Genomic DNA, 22,169 nt, shown 5'->3' on the forward strand with positions numbered 1-22,169 from the left:
AAGGCAAATTAGTTCCCCAAGGCAGAGTGCCAATTTGGAACAGTCACCCTATTAAGGGAGTGGACATAGTAGTTCTGCCTCTTTGTCCCATATTACAGACTTTCTGAATCTGGAGTTTTGTCGGGTGAACATTAGGCATCAGGAAGGTCATAGTGACTATTGCCACAACAGAGCTTTGGGTGATAAAAGTGACTATATGGACAGCCTCCTCTACACCTTATTTCTTTTCTGTTCTACCTGCCCTCCAGACTTGAAAATATGCTAGTAGAATACAAACCGGGGAGAAGGGGGGAAATAGGTGTCTTTAATTTTTGTTTTTTAAACTAACCAATTTGGGGAATGGATTAGGAAAACTAGTGAGGGGTTGCAGGATAAAAGAGTTTTAGAACCACTGCACCAAAGGTAACTGTGCTGGAAGGTATTTGGAGAGTCTTCTGTGTTTCCCTCAACTACAGAAATCTTTCTTATCATGCCTTCACCCTGTCCAAACTTATATATCATCTGTTCATTCATTCATTCATTCCATCGTATTTACTGAGCGCTTACTGTGTGCAGAGCACTGTACTAAGCACTTGGAAAGTACAAAGAGACGTTCCCTACCCAACAACGGGTTCACGGTCTAGAAGGGGGAGACAGACAACAAAACAAAACAAGTAGACAGGCATCAATACCATCAAAGTAGATAAATCTGTGGAAAGCCATATACCAGTGTCTTAATAAAGGGTGATAGAATCATAGAATCATTTATCCCCTCTTTTCTACAGTGAGCATTCTTTCTTGTTCTTTTTCCCTCCGTTTTACCGACCTATTCTGCTTTCCTAAGCAGTCCAGTACTGAAATTCCATGCTTCAGATAGCTAACAAAAAGTATGGGATAAAATGAAACTCCATTAAAAGGCTTTGACTGTTACACTAAGCAACTCTCTGCTTCCAGTTTTATATCTAGATTCGCAAACCTGATCTGACGGCTCTGACAGCCTGAGTTGGCAGGGTGACCAGGCACACTCACACTTTCAGGTCTGGGAGTGCCAGGGAGAGAAGGGGGGCATGAGGTGAGAATAGCTATATGCAGCTATTCAATTGCCTTATTACCGCTCCCCTCCGAGAGCACCTTAGGCAACCATTCACCTTATTCTTCACCCCAAACTATTTCTGTTAAATTTAGTGTTCTCTCCATCAGAGTCAAACAGAGCTTGACTTTGGGCCAACAGTGAATCAAAAAAAAAACCTAAGCTGCTCATTAAATCACCTTGTGAGGTGACACACAAATCACATATGTAAAGACAGAATGTTTTTCTATTCCACATTTACATTTGAAAAAAAAAGTCATATTTTTTCTGCCTGTTTTCCAGGAACATGAACCCCCAACAAGTCTTGCTGCACAGTTTTTTTTCTAAAGCAATTCTCATTATTGTTTTTACGCATCATCAAGGCACCTGAACTGTATCAAAGTATACAATCCTTCTTTTATCACACAAGGCCCAATCCCAAACCTAAACCAGAACCTAATGAAAAGCTGGATTGTGTGTCACTTCCAAATGATTTTACCTTCAAGATGAGCCAAATTGAAGGAAAGGGAAGATGCCAGATACTTCCTCAGGAATTCACATCTTGCCTGCTTGTCTTCTTCCGGGTTGGGATTAGAACCTTGAGTTCAATCTTGCTCTGAATTGACAGTGTAGAAATGGGAAGGTACAATCCTCTGCAGCGTCTAATGTTCTATACAGTGTAGTTTTCAAAATATACTACTGATTAAGTGACTTTGGTAGTTGGCTGCTTTTGGTTATGCCTCTTTATACCTGTATAATGAAGATTAAGTTCCTAATCTTCCTCGTCCCCTTGGACTCTGAGCTCCATATGGGACAGGGACTGTATCCAACCCGATTATCCTATCTATTCCAATACCTGGCACACAGTAAGAGTTTAACAAATATCACTTTTACTATTACCTCATAAAATGTCCCCAAATCTCTTCCCTGGATTTTAAGATTATCACCTCGGGATAGCCAGGAAGAACTCTGACAGAAATAAAATTAGCCTTCCTCATTCCACATGGAGGGAGGAGGAGAAGTTTCATTTTAGATTTAAAGTAGAAGGTTTTGATAACTTTGCAAATACAGAAAAGGAAACAGAGGGCAGTGTTCATTTAGCCCACATATTGCAAGCCCCAGCCGCACCATATTTGGTGTCTTTGATGTCTTTAGAGAGAGGTGACAAAAAGAAGACAGAGATGGAGGATCCTGCTCAACTTTTTAAATGAACAGTGACATAATAAAAAGCAACCCCGACCCTCGATCCGTCTCCCTAAGCAGAATAGTCCAGTCGGCACAGTCACCAGGCGGAAAGTTGAGTTTGCTCTGCTCAACAAAGGGGTGCTTTTAACTGAGACAAAGGCAAGACCTAGTGGAAAGAGCACAGGACTGGCAGTCAGGAAACCTGGGTTCTAATCCCAGATCTGCCACTTGCCTGCTGGGTGACCTTGGACAAGTCACATACCTTTCCTGTATCTTCGTTTCCTTATCTGTAGAGAGGAGCTTCAATCCCCATCGTCCCTTAGACTGTGAGCTCGTTGTTGGGCAGGGATCGTCTCTGTTGCCGAATTGTACATTCCAAGTGCTTAGTACAGTGCTCCAAACATAGTATGTGCTCAGCAAATATGAATGAATGAATGAACTGTGAACCCAATGTCCCACAACAATAATAATAATAATGTTGGTATTTGTTAAGTGCTTACTATGTGCAGAGCACAGTTCTAAGCGCTGGAGTAGATTAACTGTGAGCCCCACGTGGGACAACCTGATTACCCTGTATCTACCCCAGTGCTTAGAACAGTGCTCTGCACATAGTAAGCGCTTAACAAATGCCAACATTATTATTATACAGGGCATTCAGGTTGTCCCATGTGAGGCTCACAGTCTTAATCCCCATTTTACAGATGAGGTAACTGAAGCCCAGAGAAGTGAAGTGACTTGCCCACAGTCACACAGCTGACAAGTGGCAGAGCCGGGATTCAAACCTATGACCTCTGACTCCCAAACCCAGGCTCTTTCCACTGCGCCACACTATGTGGTAGCTGCCCCAGGGCCGGGTACCAAGTAAGCCCTTGTAAAATATCGCAATTACTGTTATTATTATTACTATTTTGTGTGCAGACACCGGCCTAAAGGTTGACCCACCTGTGTGGTGCAGCGGGGACCGGGTTGAGGGGATTTGGGAGTTTGAAGGACCAGCCCGGGCCTAACCGGGCCTAAGAGGGGCAGGTTTCTCTCGCACACAAAGCCTCTCCCCCTCTTCTTCCCCTCTTTTCCTCAATCCGGGGGAGAAGCAACGTGGCTCCGTGGAAAGAGCCCGGGCTTGGGAGTCAGAGGTCATGGGTTCTAATCCCGAGTCCGTCCCTTGTCAGCTGTGTGACTGTGGGCACGTCACTTCACTCTCTGGGCCTCAGTTCCCTCATCTGTAAAATGGTGATGAAGACTGGGAGCCTCACGAGGGACAACCTGATGACCCTGTATCTACAGCGCTTAGAACAGTGCTCGGCACAGAGTAGGCGCTTAACAAATACCAGCACTATTAACGAGGAGGAGGAAAAGGGGACGTCTAAACGGAGCTTTCTCGTCAGGGCCCGGGCAACGAAGGGGCTTGAAAGCGGCCGCCTCCATTTTCTCTTCGTCTCCCCGCCGCCCGGGGAGGGGGAAGAAGAAGGCGCCGGAGGAATTGGGGGAGGAGAGGGCGGAGGGGCCGAGGACCCTCGGAAGGCGGGGGATGTGGGGACGGGAAGGAGGAAGGGAGGAAAGGAGGGAGGGCGGAGGGCGGCCGCGGAGGCGGTTTCACTTTCTGTTTCCCCCGGCCAGGCCCGGCCAGGCCCCACAGGCCTCACCTCGCGCCCTCCGCCTCTTCCAAACTGCAGCCACCGTTGTCACTGTGGGGGAAGCCCCCGAACCCCGCCCGGAGCCTTCTTGAAACTTGTGGGGTTTATTTTTTGATTACTATTATTATTTTCGTCTCTGAAATAAGAATACAAATGTTGGGCCCGGGGCGCTCAGGAGAGAGCTTGTCCCCTGAAGTGGTAGAGGAAACAAGAGCGCCGATCTGACCCGATGGCCACGAAATGAAAAGGTTTGATGGAAAGCCAAAAATGTTGGGGGGGGGGGGGGGCGCGGTTGTTGAACACGACTTGTGGGTGTAGGGGTGGGTGGGTTGGTGGTGTCTGTAACCTGGGTCAGGACACTTCGTTAAAAAGACTAAGGAATATGTGATTACAACACGTCTACTGCCGAAATAGTCAAATTAATTTTGTCCTTGGCAAGTGGAAAAAGAGAAGGGAATTCTGGAATGGAAAATGTCAGGAGGTTAGTGTTTGAAATCTGTCCGCTTTAATTAGCGGCGTCCTGAAGACTGTTTCCTCCTCCTCTGGTCAGTCGCACTGACCCAGTTCTTTTCTCTGACTTGGGAGGGAGGTTAAATGTAGATTGTGTGCGCATGTTTTTTTAAGGAAGGATCTGGCAGCGGTATTTGCTTAGGGAGTTTCTTTGTAATGTGCAAACCGTGGCATTTATGTACAGAACTTGGTTTTGTATTGCTTCCTCCTACCTGCAATTTATTTTAAGTGTCTGTCTCCCTCACAAGTCAACTTCTCGGGATCACGTATATTCTGTTTTACTCTCCCAAGCATTCAGTGCAATGCTCTGCGCAGACAAAGAATGCAGTAAATACTATTGATTGATTAAAAAAGTGTGTGTCTACCTGAAATTGTGCTAGGCATTTTTGTTGTTGTTGTTAGTAACGTATGAGTGGTCTGCTTCTAGGGAGTGGACCTGGGAATCAGAAACTCCAAAGCTGAGTAGACTTTACTGTCCTAACACAGTAGAAAGATGTAGTCTTCAGCATGTCCAAGGTTTAAAAATTTAAGGAATAAAAGTACACTTTTTATGAATCCATGTGTAATATTGGAAAAAATATTTTCCTACGAAGTGCCTCAGTTTTTTCATCCTTTAAGTAGGGGTGAGCACTCTGGCAGCTTCCTCCAAGTAATAAGGTACCCATGATGAGTTTGTATTGCTAAGTGGGATTCAACTCTTGATATATTCATAATCACCACCCACATATTTGAAGTACATTACTATTGTGGAATGGTTGGTTATTCACTGTCACATTAGATATCATTAACACCTTAAAATAAGCATTGATTCGAAATGATACAAAGCTCTAGCTAGCCATTACTTGAGCTCCCTTAGGTCTCACCATTTGCAAGTAGTATCTTCCTATTCAGTACCAGTGGCCAAGGAATAAGCAAAGTGACAGCACTTTCTTTCAACTGCTGCTTCCTCCTGATCTGACGTAGCTGCCAGCTTCTGCAACATTAAATCAGTGGGTTAATGGTCACTGATGCCAGTTTCCTAGCCACCAGGATATAGGCCTCTTGTCAAATGTGGCCCAGTTGCGTACAGGGCGATAGGCAGTTACATTTTCCTGTGACTTTGCCTTTATCTAGCCTACTCTGAGCCCTAGGGCTGTAGTTTTGCCCCACTGTGCCCAGAACAGGTACTTGAAAGGGTTTGATATTAAAGTATAAGTGCTCCTCTCCTAGGAAAGAGAAGTGGTTAGTTGAGCTGGTACACAAATAGAGGATTAACTCACAGTTAGAACTATTCACTAACCAAGAGTTTTAAGGGCACTCACATTTTGCTTTTAATTTCTCTAACGAAGTCAAACAGGCAGACACTCTTATCAAAAGCAGGAGAGTGGAGAAGCATTGGGGATGGAAAGAAAAACTGTAGGGCACACTATTTTCTGGGTTTTTTAAGCCTACACTCTACAGCCCTTCTTAGGTTTTCTGCTAAAATAAGGGTAGTTTCACATATTTTAATTGCTTTGTGTTCACAGTATGAATTCATCCATAAATGTTTATAATTCACTTAATTTTTGCTCTGTTTTCACTCTGTGGGAGTTACTGGCCATTGAATATTCTCCCCTCACTTTTAACAGTGTGCATTTATATCCTGGAAAGCACTAAGGTAATGTTACTAGTAAAATAACTACAAACATTTCTCCGAATTCATGCTGCAGTTTCAAAGGGATCCCCTTTAGAGTGCTCTCTGTAAGAACGAGATCTACCACTTCTTCCCCACCTCCTTCCTCTACCCATCTCTTGACGTGGAGGAAATACAACGAAATCTCAAAACAGCGTTTCTTCAGCTATTTGGCTAGATTTCCTGGTGAAACTATCAATTAACTGAGCACCTGGTCATCGCTAAGCCCATGTGTTTACATGCCTCGTAAAAATATTAAGTATGTTTATCAAATAACTGTCGTGTTCTTCCCAATTATTTTTCAGAGCTCTGTTATTTGCTCCATCCTCTTTAGTGATGCTACAGAACAGAAAGGAATGGATAAAAACATTGGAGAGCAGCTCAATAAAGCTTACGAAGCATTCCGTCAGGCATGCATGGATAAAGATTCTGCTGTGAAAGAACTACAGCAAAAGGTATGTTGCCCTTTTTCTTAAACATTAAGAAATCTTGAGGCTCAAGCTTGCAACCGAAAATGTGTTAAGGGTGGAAATCAGTGCTAAAAGCCGACTTTACTGAATTGGGGAAGCACATTAATCGAAGTGTAAAAATTGAGATCCTATCTGTTGTTTGAGGTCTTGAGTATATTAGATGCTCTGTGTGTTATGGATCATCTTCCCAAAAATACCAGGAGAGTAAAAAATAAAAAGTTTTTTATAATATTTTATGGAAACATTAGTGTGTATTCATGTGACAGTTTGGAAAGAATGTGAAATAAGAGCAATATTAATTTTGGTAAGAAGCAGATAGAAATTGTCACTTGCCCTAAGTCACTTATTTCTTCATGTTTATAATAGTATTAGTATTATTTGGCTAATAGAAATACTCTATAGTAGTATGCAGAATATTTTCTATAAATTTTGCTTTATAAAGAGAAGTAAAATCACCTTATTTATGGTATTATTTAAGCGCTTACTATATGCCAGACACTGTTCTAAGCGCTGGGGTAGGTACTAGGTAATCAGGTTGGACACAGTCCATGTTCCCCATGGGACTCTCAGTCATAATCCGCATTTGACAGATGAGGTCACTGAGGCCCAGTGAACTGGCTTGCCTAAAGTCACCCAACAGATAAGTGGCAGATCTGAGACTAGAACCCAGGTCCTTCTGACTTCCAGGCCTATGTTCTACCCTCTAGGCCACGGTGTGTTCTTTTACCATGATAATATAACAGGGTATATTAATGAGATTTGACAATTAATAGACATTTGTGTTTTTCAATTTTCAGTTACCCCATTGTGAATTTGTGAAGACACAACTATTATTAAAACTATTGGATTGTCCCATACGTTATAGCGGCAGATACCTGGGCACAGAGTGGGTGTTGCGGATGTCTTTCTTTGTGTATCCCAGTTCAACGTGTGTATGTGCTCAGTGTGTCCCCTTATATGGCTCTGGGTTCAGTCTATGTATAGTGTAGGTGTTTGGGGTAAAAATAAAAGCATGATTTTGGAGATTAAAGGGTTTAATTTTTAAATGTCAGGTAAAACTTGGTTTATACATTTTATTTTAAAAATTGTACATTTTAGGTTTTATTTTAATTATTTGTTTTTCCATGGACCAAAAGATGGTTGTAAAGGGAACTGAGTGAGGGGCAGCACCAATACCACTTACCTGATGGAGGAGGGCAGTTGGGGAGATGCTGGTAGGGACTTGTGTGGTTGTATCAAAAACCGGAAGCTGACACACACAACTGGCTCCCCATACAGAAGATTGGTTTATGGGTATGTGCAAGTATTTGTGGTATTTTTAGAGAGGTATATGTCTGTGGATAATTATTTGGAGGAGGGCCTGTACATTTGTGTGCACATGTACATATATGAATGTCTGTGCACATGTATGAATTTGCTTATGCCTCTGTGTGTGTGTGTGTGTGTGTGTGTGTGTGTTTAGGACAGAACGATGTGGATATATGCACTGCTGAAAGGTAAAGCTAGAATGGATCGATCAGAACTCGGCTCCAGTAAAACAAAAAGTCCTGGAACAGCTGTTCCAGTATAAAAAGTGTTTCACCACGAAGGCAGTAGCCACGTGAATACCAGCCCCCACTGGGTCCTGGTTGCCAACAGCCGGAGCCCCACTTCCCTCATATTTACTCTGTCCCAAGGCCCAGGACCTGTTTCTCAGCCTGCCTTGGAGCAGATAGGAAGGGAGGTTGGAAATGGATCTGAGGTGGCAGCTTGATTCCTTGTATTCTACTTGCAGGAGAACCTGTGGGGTCTTCCCCTAGTGATGGGCTTCCCTCTTCCTCTGCCACCCCCCAGGAAACCCTCTCTCCACACACCCTTTCTCACTGCTGGCCGCCCCATTCCAATTCAATTTTTTTTTAACTTTCACTCCTGGATATATTTGCCGATGCAAATACACACACACAAACACATAAACATATCGAATATGAATACTTTTTTTGTGTGTGCTTCGGGTATGTTTGCATATTTGATGAATGGGGTGGAAAGAACAGTGGGTGTGCCTGTTTACAAAGCACAGTTTCCCACTTCTCCCCATTTCTTTCCCCCAACCCACATTGAGTCAGAGGGTTGGGTTGCTACCTCTTCGGGCAGGAGCTCCAGCCCCATTTGGGAGTTCCCTCCCTGTTGATTCACCACATCCAAGAAGAACCCCTAGAAACTATGAGAAGGACTTCTAGCCTGTGCCACTTTTAAGGTCTTGAGCCCACCCATTTTTCCTGAGCCAGGCTACTTCCCCTGGAGACCCCCCTTCTCGAGCATTTTATCAGTCAGTGGTAAAGAGAAGAGGAAGGTCAGGGGAGGAAAGAGAACTATGTGGGCCTAGAGTGAGAGAGGGAGAGAATTTGGCCCCGCATCAGGCCTTCCTCCCCAACTCTGCTAGCAGGGATTGGTAACCTAATGCAGGTGGAGAAAAGGATGAGGACTGGTTAGGCGATCACCCAGAGTTCCCCAGTGCTTGGCATTAGTACAGACCTAGTGGCATAGTGCCCATCTGAGTCACTAGAAAGGTAGTAATTGGTTAGGGAGGGTTGGAGTGAGAGAAGATGCATGAGACACTCAGTATTTCTTATCCTAAATTGCCTGGTTCTTGCTGGAGCTGAGTCCCAAAGGAATGGCTCTGTGGGAGTAAAGAGAGGAGACATAATGCCCTACACCCTAACCCCTCCCCTCAGCCGTTTTACTATTGTCACCAGCCTTAAACCCCGGGCAGCAGAGAAAATAATAACTGTAGTATTTGTCAAGCACTTACTATGAACCAAGCACTCTACTATACATTGAGGCAGATACAAAATAATCAAGTTGGAAACAGACCCTGACTTATATGGGGCTTGGCGTCCAAGTTGGAGGGAAAACAGTTATAGCCTCATTTTAAAGATGAGAAAACTGAGGCATAGAGAAGATAAATTACTTGCCCAAGGTCACACAGTAGGCAGGTGGTGTAGACTGTGATTAGAACGCAGTTCTTCTGACTCCTAGGCCTTTGCTTTTTTTTACTAGGTCATGCTGCTTCTCATCAGAGACCCTTATTAACCCCTCTTTCCTCTCCCTGTTCTGTGACAGGAGATGAAACTTTTGTGGTGAAGAAAACCCCCCTCTACCGTATCATTTGTTCCCATCACAAGCAGGGAAGTCCCTTTGACAAGGCCCCACTCCTATATCTCTTCCAAATCCAACCATGAAGAGCAAGTCTCAATGTGGTGAGGAAGTTCCTTGGCACATAGTAAGCGCTTAACAAATACCATCATTATCATTGTTATTATAGAGATTAAAGTAATCTATATTTGCAGGGCACCTTACAATAAAAGTGTGGCTAATCCTTCACAGTACCAAGCAGGGTAAGAGAATGACAAATATTATTTATCAAATTTACCACAATAGGGAACATTAGAAACCGTATTAAGTGGCTTCACCACAATACTCCTGGTTTTCATACTTATGGTGGATTTTTACCACAAAGCGTTCTGGGGTTTTGTTTTGTTGGGGGTAGGATGAGCTGTGTGGGTTAAGATGTTGCAATCAAGAACATAATAGTGATTTGTGTTTGTGGGACTGTGTGGAAAAATGGTTATTAGTAGAACTGAATGTATAGGCCCTTCCAGAAAGGATTAGATTGAGCTCAGATAATTTAAGACCCTAGACTTCAGCTATTGACTTCTCATAATCCTTTTATTCATTCCTAGGAAATAGATATAGGATTCACTAATGATGAAGAAAAAAAGCTATGACCCCTCTGTTTCCTAAAGAGGAATATGAAATGGATAGAGCTGGGAAGGGTCTTGAGCAGTATTATGTACTGCTGGATTACCTACTTGGTTTGAAAATTCTCTTCCTGTGTACATCCAGGACAGAATGGGGTAAATACCATGCAGTTACCAGTGGATGTGATGAATAGCTGACACCAGAAATATATAATCATTATTGCCACCCATGAAAAATTCCTTTTCTATTTAGAGCTTCATTTTCAAGATGATCCCTTTTAGGCAGACTAGGAAAAAGACTACTCTCTACCTCTCCCATTAGTGTCAGCTCAATTGTCTAACCGGCTTAGATATATCAGTCTCTGGCCCAGTCCCCACTTTCCATCTTCGGTGACCTGTCTCAGTGATGGCCAGTTCCCAGCTACATCCAGCTTCTAGGGAGAGCCCGTATTTTTGGCCTGCCCCTGCCTCGGAGCCCTGAATGTGCTCACCACGCTAATATGAGAGAGGGTCACGACATACAAGTTGTCATCACAGAGTACATGTCTGGGAGATTGATTACACAGGCCGCACAGTATCCCATAGGCAGTCTGACTGGCTTGGGACCTGGAGATCCAGGTAATCCACTGGCGGAAGCGTCTCAGAATGCTGCAGATTCAGCTATAAGTGGTAGTTTTTCTAGTGGAGGACCTAGGCTGGGGCTGAAGCCAGGGCAAGACTCATCACTGAGTCTCCATCATACACTATCATCCATCTTTTCACTTCTTGCACCTTCATTGCTCAGTGGTCTTAGCACCACCATCTCCCCTGTGTCCTAAGAGGGGACCCGTCAGGCCTTTGGTCAGAAGCCAGGCTAAGGCCTCTCTCTTGCCTAGGTATTGGCACTGCTGGCTTGTGTTCACCCTTACTGACTAACACTGCCTCCTTGAGAAGTAAACAGCTTTCCCATAACCCCCTGTACTTCATAATAATAATAATGGTATTTTTTAAGCGCCTACTATGTTCCAGGCACTGTACAAAGTGCTGGGATGGATACAAGCAGATCTGGTTGGTCACAGTCCCTCTCGCATGTGGAGCTCACAGTTTCAATCCCCATTTTACAGATGAGGTAACTGAGGCACTGAGCAGTGAAGTGACTTTCCCAAGGTCACACAGCAGACAAGGGGTAGAGCGGGGATTAGAACCCATGACCTTCTGACTCCCAGGCCCATTCTCTATCACTAAGCCATGTTGTTCCCTTGATGCCGTCTCTTCCAATACCTTTGTAAAATTCCTACACATCAATCAAGCACAGTCTGAAACTGTGGTACTCAAATTAATCAATCAATCCATCAATGGCACTTACTGAGAATTCACTGTGGGTAGAATATTGTACTAAGCACTTTGGAGAGTACAGTACAATAGAGTGTTGTAGCTTACAGTCTAGAGGGGAAGACAGACATTAATACAAATAAATAAGGAAATACAGAAAGAAGATAGAAGACAATGAAAATTGCATTGAAAGATAGGTCACTGTGGCTAGAGGGGTGGAGTTTGGGGCATTTAGCAGCTCAGAGCCCACCAGTAACAGCTGCAGAGACCATCACAGGGGTGGCAGCAGGCACAACCACTCTGTGTTCTGAAGGTAATGATAACAATTGTGGTATTTTTTAATGCACAACGTGCCAACCACTGCGTTAGGCACCAAGGTCGGTACAGTGACAGATACAGTCCGTGTTGCATATGGGGCTCATGGTCTAAGTAGGAGAGAGAACAGGTATTTAATCTCCATTTTACAGCTGAGGGAACTGAGGCCCAAAGAAGGTAAGTGACTTGCCCAAAGGCCACCGAAAGCAGGTGGTGGAGCCGGTATTAGAACCGGGTCCTCTGACTCACAGGCCTGGGCTCTTTCTAATGGGTCACACTGAAACTGCTTCCTCACCCTGACTAAACTGGTCCATCAAAAAGGATTAACTAAAAAAGGGGTATAAGCTTCCGAGAGAGCACCAGAATATCTTCCTAGCCTTCTGTCAAGCGGCCTGAAGCCGTGGTGCTAGGTGTATCCCAATTTGCATCTATCTTGGAGTGGTTGTAACATGGTATTTGTCCATAGTATTTTTGAGTGTAAGAAATCATCTTTCTGTTTTGATCCCACTAAATAGCTGTATCTCCTTTGGAAGTGGCCTTGAAATAAATTTTTAAGAATTTTTTGGTGTTTGAGTTGCCATCCTTTTGTTGGCAGAACTTAAATGTTGAAGATGGCAAATCTCTCTTATGAGAAAGGGCCTTCTCCCCAGTATTTTTTTCCACATGACTCTCTCAGCAGCAGCAGCAGCATTTATTGCGAGCCTCTATGTATTATGAATTTTCTTTGACTGTGCAGTGGGGTGGTCCTTTTTGTCCTTTTGATGACACCCTAGTTACAGGTGCCTGGAAGAAAGAGGGGCCTGGAGCCCTATTCCTGATAAAGGTTGCCAAGATGTCATATATATAAATTGCCATAAAGGCAGTCCTGAGGCTCATACAGTATGTCAAAAGTTGTTCATTCTGCTTTGTCTCCTAAATTGTTATGCAGGATTGCTTTGTTAAGGTAAACAGCTGTTGCATTTCTACAGTGAGAGAATGATTTGAGTTGTTTGTAGAAGGCTCTGAAAACCACGGATGAAAGAAGTCCAAAATATTCTACAATGACAGATGCAGATACATCTGTTATTCCTGGGCCAGGAATAGATACATCAAATAGCATGTGTTGGGAAACGGTGTGTCTCCTTAACTCTGGTTCAGTTGAATTATCGAGATTTGAGGTAAAAGGGTTGCTGACTCTAACGAAGATCGCGATCCCAGTTTTACCTACATGGGTCTCTAGAGCTTAGACTGCTTGAGCAGAAGGATGATAAATTAATGTAAAAATGGCACTGGGATAAATTCTCATGACAAAAATAAAGGCTATTTTTTAAGGTGCAGAAAAAGACGTTTGATTGGGTGGACTTATCAAAGAAAATGTCAAGGTTTCCTATTCAGGGAAATTGCAAAGACATGGATATCCTCCATCTTATTGTCACAACACAAGGCAGGAATGATGTAGGTATATGACTATTTACCATATTTACCAATAGGGTGGGATGTCTGGGCTTAAAAAGTTAAAATAACTGCCTAGTTCAGTCTATTAAAATAAATGATCCTGGGATTTATGCTCTGCTGAGTTTCAATTCTACACCTGATTAAATTACTAAAATTTATAAAATAAGTTTAAGATCAGTGAGCTCTTACAAGGAAACATAATAAGTAGTGAGTAAAACAGCCTAGTACCTCCAAGGAGAAGTCTTAAGAGTTCTGGGTAAATATACTTATACTCAGCTATTTCCCCACTCTGTAATTTATTTTAATGTCTGCCTACCCCTGTAGATTTTAAACTCTTTGGGATCAGGGATCACATCTACCAATTCAGTTCTGTTGTACTTTCCCAAGCATTTAGTACAGTACTCTGCACACAGCAAGTGCTCAAGCGAGAGCAGTGTGTCCTAGTGGCTAGGACACAGGACTGTGAGTCAGAAGGTCCGAGGTTCTAGTCCCGGCTCCGCCACTTGTCTGCTGTGTGACCTGGGGCAAGTCACTTAACCTCGCTGTGCCTGTTACCTCACCTGTAAAACAGGGATTAAAACTGTGAATCCTATGTGGGACATAGACGGTGTCCAACCTGATTAATAATAATAATAATAATGTTGGTATTTGTTAAGCGCTTACTATATGCAGAGTACTGTTCTAAGCGCTGGGGTAGATACAGGGTAATCAGGTTGTCCCACATGAGGCTCACAGTCTTCATCCCCATTTTACAGATGCTTATATCTACCCCAGAGTTCAGTTCAGTGCCTGGCATATAGTAAATGCTTAACAAATAGCATTAAAAAAAGAGAGCGAGTTTATGATAGAGTTTGTAAACAGGAGGTTGTGAGTACAAGTGCTTAGGTAATGCAGATAAATCTGTCAATGAACAGTGTTTATTGAGCACTTACTATGTGTCGAGCCCTGTGAGCACTGCAGAACACTCGGGAGAGTACAGTATGACATAGTTAGCAGGTAACGTACTCTGCCCACAACAAGTGGCAACTATGGGAATATAACTTGGGGGGATTAGGAATAGTTTTAGTATTGCTTGGGAGTCCACTTGCTGCAGTCTAAGTGCCGAATAAGTGAGTGATAAGTTTCCTGCTCACAAGGAGATTACAGATAAAATGAAGAAAAAATACTTAAGGTATAGTCAAAATGTATAATTGAATAAACAAAACAGTGCTGAAGATGGATATAAATAAGCTTATAAATGTGGTTGGCTGATCGTGGCTCAGTGGAAAGAGCACGGGCTTTGGAGTCAGAGATCATGGGTTTGAATCCAGCTCTGCCACTTGTCAGCTGTGTGACTGTGGGCAAGTCACTTCACTTCTCTGTGCCTCATTTACCTCATCTGTAAAATGGGGATGAAGACTGTGAGCCCCACGTGGGACACCCTGATTCCCTTGTGTCTACCCCAGCGCTTAGAATAGTGCTCTGCACATAGTAAGCACTTAACAAATACCAACATTATTATTATTATGTCATTGGCTATGTTGTATCTGCCTCTAATAACTAAAAACTAAGAATACCATTAGAGTGCATATGCAGTCTGAAGAATGAGAGAAATGGCAGAATGGTCTGAGTTTAGGACCTGCAGACAAGAACTCTGAGGCATTGATCCCTGTCTTCATCATCTCCATTGTATAATCATCTTTAATTTGCTCTTCTGGAAAAATACAAAATGATGCTTAACTCACTGAAGTGTTGAGAGAGTTAATGAATTGATGTCTGTAGTACTATGTAATGAAGTAGTTACTGTTTAATTTTGTGCCTTCACAAATCATATTCTTGTTATTGAGTAGAGGGGAGAATAGTGTGAATAATCAAATATATGGTGGAGCTTCAGGTCCCTTTATTAAAGGAGTGGATAATTTTGCAATAATTGCAAAAATACTAAAAACTGACTAAAACTTGGGGATTGCTTAAATTGGAAACTTTGAGTTGTGGGTTTCATTTTATATAGAGGAATTTGTGATTATCAAACAGCAAATCAACCTACAACACCCCAGCCTCTCCTATTACAGCCTAACCCGCCCACTTTGCTCCTCTAGCACCAGCTTACTCGCAGTGCCCCGATCTCCTGTATCTCACCACTGACCCTTTCCCACATCCTCCTGATAGCCTGGAACGCCCTCCCCCTCCAATCACACAAAACCACCATCTTCAAAGCATTATTAAGGTCACTTCTCCTGGAGGCCTTCCCTTATTAAGCTCTCTTTTCCTCCTCTCCCTCTCCTTTAATTGTTGTCTGTGCACTTGGATCTGTGACCTGTGGACATTTGATATTCGTCCCACCCATAATCCCACAACACTTATGTGTATATCTTTAAATTATATACTATAAATTATTTATTTATAATAATGTCTGTTTCCCCATTTAAGATGTAAACTGGTGGGCTGGGAGCGTGTCTGCCAACTCTGTTGTATGGTACTCTTCCAAGCCCTTAGTTCGGTGCTCTACACATAGTAAGTGCTCAATCATTATTATTATTATGTTATTTCTTAAGCACTTACTATGTGCCATCCACTGTTCTGAGCGCTGGGATAAATACAGTTTAATCAGGTTGGACACAGTCCCTGTCCCATACGGGGCTTACACTCTAAATAGGAGGGAGTAGGATTTAATCCCCTTTAGACAGATGATGTAGCTGAGGCACAGAGAAGTTAAGAGATTTGCCCAAAGTCAAACAGCAGGCATGTGGCAGAGCCGGGATTAGAAGCCAGGTCCTCTGACTCCCAGGCCCATGATCTTCCCACTGGGCCTTGTTGTTTCTCAAATAGCAGTGATTGATTAATTGAATGTGGAGCATTTTGGTTTTTAGATTTTATGGAAAATGAAGCAGTTGTATTTGTGATGGGGAATTTTTAATTTATGTAATTTTCTTCATTTTAATTTTGTTTACAGTTAAAACGTTGTGGGGCCTTGTCCACAGTTACATAGAGAGAATATATCTTGACTTGAATTTTTGTATAGAACAAGAAAAATTGAGTGTGATTATGGATTAACTTGAGACACAAATATTTGATCACCATTTCTTGAGTTTGTCCCTCATCTTTTGAATCCCTTTTAGAACTCACCATGCCCTCTGCATTTTTTTACTATGTTCCAGGCACTGTACTAAGCGCTTGGGTAGATGGAAAATAATTGGACCCAGTTGGACACAGTCCCTGTCCCACATAGGCCTCACAGTCTTAATCCCCATTTTACAGATGAGGCAACTGAAGTTAAGTGACTTGCCCCAACCCAGGTCATGCAGCAGACCAATGTTGGGGCTGGGATTAGAACCAAGGTCCACTGACTCTCAGCCCCGTGCTGTTTCCACTGTTTTCTCCCAGCATCATGTTTCTACCTGTTTCTTCCTTCAGTTGCTGGTAGACCACTTGTTTTGGTAGTCTTGGAGTTGGGAGGCATGTCAAACACACAGAAGCCAGAGTCATTTTGGCCAGATGGTGTTTGATACAGATGGATGGTTAGTCGTCATGCAGATCTCCTAGTTGGTAACTTGTTGCTGCCATCTGACTCAAAGAATCATTCACACACACTGGCTGTCAAAAGCATCTTCTCTTCTGTCTGTTTTAGCTGTCATGTCTGTGCTCTGTACAGAAGTGTTGACAAGACATTGCTGTTGTACATTTTCAATTTGGTTCTTAGTGATTTTTCTGCTTCGTAGGGTCTTTGATAGTTGCTGGAATGTACTACTCTGTGATTGCATTGTTGTTTTCAAATACTCTAACAGTGCAACAATTATATGACCTTTCAAATAACGTCTTTAAGGTTGTAATTTTATTTTTATCTATCCCAGTTCACAAGCATTCAAAAATGACAAAACCATTTTCCCTTCACTTCCTCCTCCATGTAATTTCTGTTTCATAACAGTTTCAAACTATAGTAATTGAAAAAGTCATGAAACTAAATCCTTGTGGTAATTTCCCATTTTGGCCAATGCAACATCCTCTTTTTCCCCTTCAGTCTGTACAGAATCCTTCAGCCAAGATAAAGCTTGCTATGTTGTGAACATGTCTTCGCCCTCAGGCTTCTTAAATCTTGATTTATTTTTTCCTACAAATTATGCAGGCTTTTCCTTTCCTCCTCAAAGCCTGTACCTTCGCTTCACTTCTCTCCCTTCGCCTCTCTCCCTTCATCTCTCCTCATCTCCCCTCTCTCAGTTCTGTGCCTTTTAGTTTGTGTAAGACAAAAGTGCTTCCCCTTTTCCTTTAATTATTCGGAATACTGACCAATACGTTTAGCAGTGACCGCTCCATTTTAATGTCCTCAGTGCTGTAAGATTTTCAAACTTTAAAATTTTCAGCAGTTGATTACTTCTAGCTAGTTGTAAGCTGATTAGTCTATCTATCAAAAGTGGAAAAAATATGATCTCTTACATCAACTTGTAGCATCCTTTGATCCAGTATCATTTCCCAGTGAGCAAATAAATCATACATTATTCTTCTGTGTATATGTTAAAATGCTACCTTTTTACCTTTGCTATTAGTCTCAGAATAAATATTTAAATCAAAGGCCAAAGAGAATTAAAACATTATGGCAGAAGCCTAATTAGATTGGGGGGAGGGGGGCTGTGTGTGTGTGTGTGTGTGTGTGTGTGTTAATACCTACAGATCACTTTGGTTTCCTGAAATATTAAGATTGGTCTACAGTAGTTAAAATGAGTAAACAGTGTTGGTTAGAAAAGAGGCTCAAAGTCTAAAGGAGAGGACATTCGGCCTAGTGGAAAGAGCATGGGCCTGAGAGTCAGAGGACCTGGGTTCTAATCCCAGCTCTGCTAACTGCCTGCTGTGTGATCTTGGGCAAGTCATTTAGCTTTCTTTCTGACTGTTGCCTTATCGGTAAAATAGTGATTCAGTGCCTCTTCTCCCTCCTATTTAGACTGTGAGCCCCAAGTGGGCAGGGACCGTGTCCAACCTGATTAACCTACGTCTAAGAGCCCGGACTTGGGAGTCAGAGGTCATAGGTTCGAATCCAGGCTCAGCCACTTGTCAGCTGTGTGACTGTGGGCAAGTCACGTAACTTCTCTGTGCCTCAGTTACCTCATCTGTAAAATGGGGATTAACTGTGAGCTTCTCGTGGGACAACCTGGTTACCCTGAATCTTCCCCAGTGCTTAGAACAGTGCTCTGCACATAGTAAGTGCTTAACAAATACCAACATTATTATTATTACCCCAGTGCTTACATCTGTGCCCGACACATAGTAAGAGCTTAATAAATTTAATAATAATAATGGTAATAGCTGTCAACCAGTGGCATTTGCTGAGTGACAGTGGTGTGCAGAGCACTGAACTAAATGTTTGAGAGTACAGTAGAGTTCATGATCCCTGCTCTCAAGGGTTTACACTCTAGTGACTATAGTCATGTTTCATTTGCTAATTTCTTTGAGAGATGTTGTATAAATCACTAGCTTCTCCAAAACTCAGTTTCCTCAGATGAAAATATCAACTCCTTTCCAATGACATTGGAATGTTCATAAAGATTTTCAATCTCCATTGATCTGTGCATGTTCAAAATTTTACCACTTCTTCTCCTCACTAAGCAGAAACTCCTAACCATTAGCTTTAAAGAACTGTCACCTCTCTCCCTCCTACCTATCCACTTTCATCTCCCACTACACCCCAACTCCCATGCTTCATTCCTCTCAAGGTAACGAACTCACTGTGCCGCCTCATCTTTCCTGCCTGTGGTCTCATGCTCACACCCTTCCTCTGCCCCAACTCCCTCCTCATAGTAGGTGCTCAAACAATAGTCTTGGAGTTCCTATTCTATGTAGAACACTGTCCTAAACATTTGGAAGGTACAATAGAATTAGTAAACATGATCCCTGCCCGCAAGGGGTTTACAATCTAGCAGGAGAGGCAAACACTAAGAATTTTCAGAGAAGGGAAAGAATATGTTCATGAGTTAGAGATTAAAGTAAGAGTATGTTAGATGCAGCTGCCCAAGAGAGGGTGAGTATATAAGTCGTCGGGTGGCCCCGCTTCAACCCCACAGCACTTATGTACATATCTTTAAATAGTATATTATAAATTATTCATCTCTGTCTCCTCCTTTAGACTATAAGCTCATTTTGGGGCCAGAAATGTCTCTGCTAAATCCAGTGTATTTTCATCCAAGCACTAAGTGCAGTCGTCTGCATATAGTAAATGCTCAGTAAATACCATTGATTGATTGAGTGGCGTACATCTTCTCCAGGAGGGTTTTCCCCAGTTAATTCCTGTTATTCCCTAAATTACATCTCCCTAAATGACTCTTTCTGCCCTTCTGCACCAATTATCCACTTGTTTATTCTCAACCACCTTAGCACTTTACAAATCTGACTTTACTAAAGTACTAGCTCTTGTACGTATCCACTTTTCCACCCTCCTCCTATTCTATAAATTATTTTAGTGTCTTTGTTGCTAATTGCAAGTCCTCTGAGATCAGGGAGACCGTAAATTTATCGTGGGCAGGAAAGGTGTCTACCAACTCTGTTACAATGTACTCTCCCAAGCTCTTAGTACAGTGGTCTGCACACAGTAAGCACTCAAAAAATACAATTGATTGATATCTACCTTACTCGTACAAGAATACTACCTTACAAGAATACTCTTGTATTCTCCCAAGCACATAGTAACATGCTTAGCATGTAGTAGGTGTTCAATAAGTACTAGAATTCACTCCAAATCAGGTTATAGAATCCTTCTGTACCATATAGATATATAGCTACCTTGCATTTTCAGAGGTAAGACTACTGATGATATAGAAACAGCATTGCATGTGTGGCACTTCAGCACGTATTGAGCATGTGGGCACGCCGTACGGGCATCTTCCTAAACCAGGCTGCTTCCAAGCTGCCTTCGAGATCACAAGGGATGTGGATTAATAATAATAATGTTGGTATTAAGCGCTTACTATGTGCAGAGCACCTGTTCTAAGCGCTGGGGTAGATGCAGGGTAATCAGGTTGTCCCACGTGAGGCTCACAGTCTTAATCCCCATTTTACAGATGAGGTAACTGAGGCACAGAGAAGTTAAGTGACTTGCCCACAGTCACACAGCTGACAAGTGGCAGAGTCAGGATTCGAACCCATGACCTCTGACTCCAAAGCCCGTGCTCTTTCCACTGAGCCACACTGCACCCAGATCATCCATCCATATCTGCCTCATACTTGCCAAAAAAAACCCCAAACAAACTTTAGGTGGACTAACCCTCAACCTTTGCTCCTGAAACCCGCAAATACCCATAGGCTGAAGTGAGTATGTGGACTTTTTATGGGTGACTTGGTACAGGGAAGGTCTGGTGGGTGATCTGAGGGAGCAGGGACAAAGTAAAATACTTTGGTGGGTCTCCAGCATTCTCTACAACCCACCCAGCCGTCCAACCATCCATCCTATCCAACCCATTCGAGAAGCAGCATGGCTTAGTGGAAAGAGCATGGTCTTGGGAGCCAGAGGTCATGGGTTCTAATTCCACCTCTGCCACTTTTCTGCTGTGTGACCTTGGGCAAGTCACCTTCCTTCTCTGTGCCTCAGTTACCTCATTTGTAAAATGAGAATTAAAGCTGTGAGCCCCATGAGGGAGAACCTGATTACCTTGTATCTACCCCAGCACTTAGAAAAGTGCTTGGCACATAATAAGTGCTTAACAAATACTATAATTATTATTATTATTATTGTTGTTGTTATCTGGCCCTCACTCCCATGCTCTCTCTTACCTAAACTGCAATTTGAAGGTGAATGTGTCACTTCTTTATTCTATACTGTGCAAGAGCAGTGCACTGCACCAAATGGGTACTTAATAAATAGTTCTATTCCTACTAACCTGACACCCAGGCACCGTCTGCCTACCCTTACCCTCAACTTTGTAGTGGGTCCACATGGGTCGGATCAAGTGCAGGTATGTGACCCTCTGGTGTGGATGACAACTCGACAGCCAGGAGGACTATTCTCAACCGACCCTCTGCTCTCCTCCACCTAGCTGTTGTTTATGAACCTTGGCATGCAGTGTATACATACATTTGTCAACTCTCACTTCTAACAAGTGAATCCTTTATATTTAAACACAAAGTAAAATAATAATAAAGAATAAAAATATCTTGTTTCTGAAATGCAATCCCTTAAATTCTTGTATGCACTAGATAATTAGTTTGAGGGATAAATTAGAAATGTTTAAATATTTCCCCAATTGTGACAGACCAATTTGCATTTGTAACTGAAATCCTTCTCTTAATTTAAAATTTTTTTAAAACTTCTTTAGCTTTAAGTGACCTAATAGCAATCATAGTTATTTCTAGTCATTATGGGCCAAGTTTTGGGGTGTTATGTGCTATATACAATTCCAGAAAAATGACAAAAAATTTTTATATAACCTCAGATCTCTTGGTGACTTATTTGTAGTGAAAATAAGCTCCAGGTATCTGTCTCTTGGTAATTACTAAACTAACTTATTTTTGGAATTTGCAGACTGAAAATTATGAACAGAGAATACGAGAACAACAGGAGAAGCTGTCACGTCAACAATGTGTTATTGACAAGCTGAAATCTGAGTTACTACTTGCAAATTCCGGGAGAGGTATGTAAATGTTAAGCCAGAGATATATAAATTTTATCTTGAGCCTCCTGGAAGAATGGAGACAATATAAGTGCAAGCTCTGACTATAATTCTCCTTTATAATAGTATTTCAGAAAGTTTTGATATGTCTTAAGTCATAAACCATTCATTGTGAAAGAGGCATACTTGAGACCTAACTGTGGTATTGAACAGTTTAATTACTAGTAAGAGACAACAGACTTAAGTGATTTCAAATATTGTTTAAAACTTAGTATCTGAATTTTTTTTCAATTTTTTAAATTCATTC

The 22,169-nt window shown here is 42.3% G+C and overlaps 1 protein-coding gene across 2 annotated transcripts in view; it reads left to right on the forward strand.

Annotated features, from left to right (window-relative positions):
* Positions 1-22,169, forward strand: part of TANK (TRAF family member associated NFKB activator) — a 61,778-nt gene that overhangs the window by 14,676 nt on the left and 24,933 nt on the right. Inside the window, exons 1-3 of one of the 2 annotated variants that reach the window (XM_001511119.5) lie at positions 3,841-4,115; positions 6,334-6,483; positions 21,775-21,883. In XM_001511119.5, the coding sequence (XP_001511169.2) occupies positions 6,385-6,483; positions 21,775-21,883 (208 nt within the window). In that variant the 5' untranslated portion in view covers positions 3,841-4,115; positions 6,334-6,384. Of the gene's footprint in view, positions 1-3,840; positions 4,116-6,333; positions 6,484-21,774; positions 21,884-22,169 lie in introns of those variants that run through there. The other variant, XM_007671171.3, reaches the window with a different exon arrangement.

The sequence above is a fragment of the Ornithorhynchus anatinus genome, chromosome 9 (genome assembly GCF_004115215.2).
Source record: "Ornithorhynchus anatinus isolate Pmale09 chromosome 9, mOrnAna1.pri.v4, whole genome shotgun sequence".
Classification (NCBI taxonomy): domain Eukaryota; kingdom Metazoa; phylum Chordata; class Mammalia; order Monotremata; family Ornithorhynchidae; genus Ornithorhynchus; species Ornithorhynchus anatinus.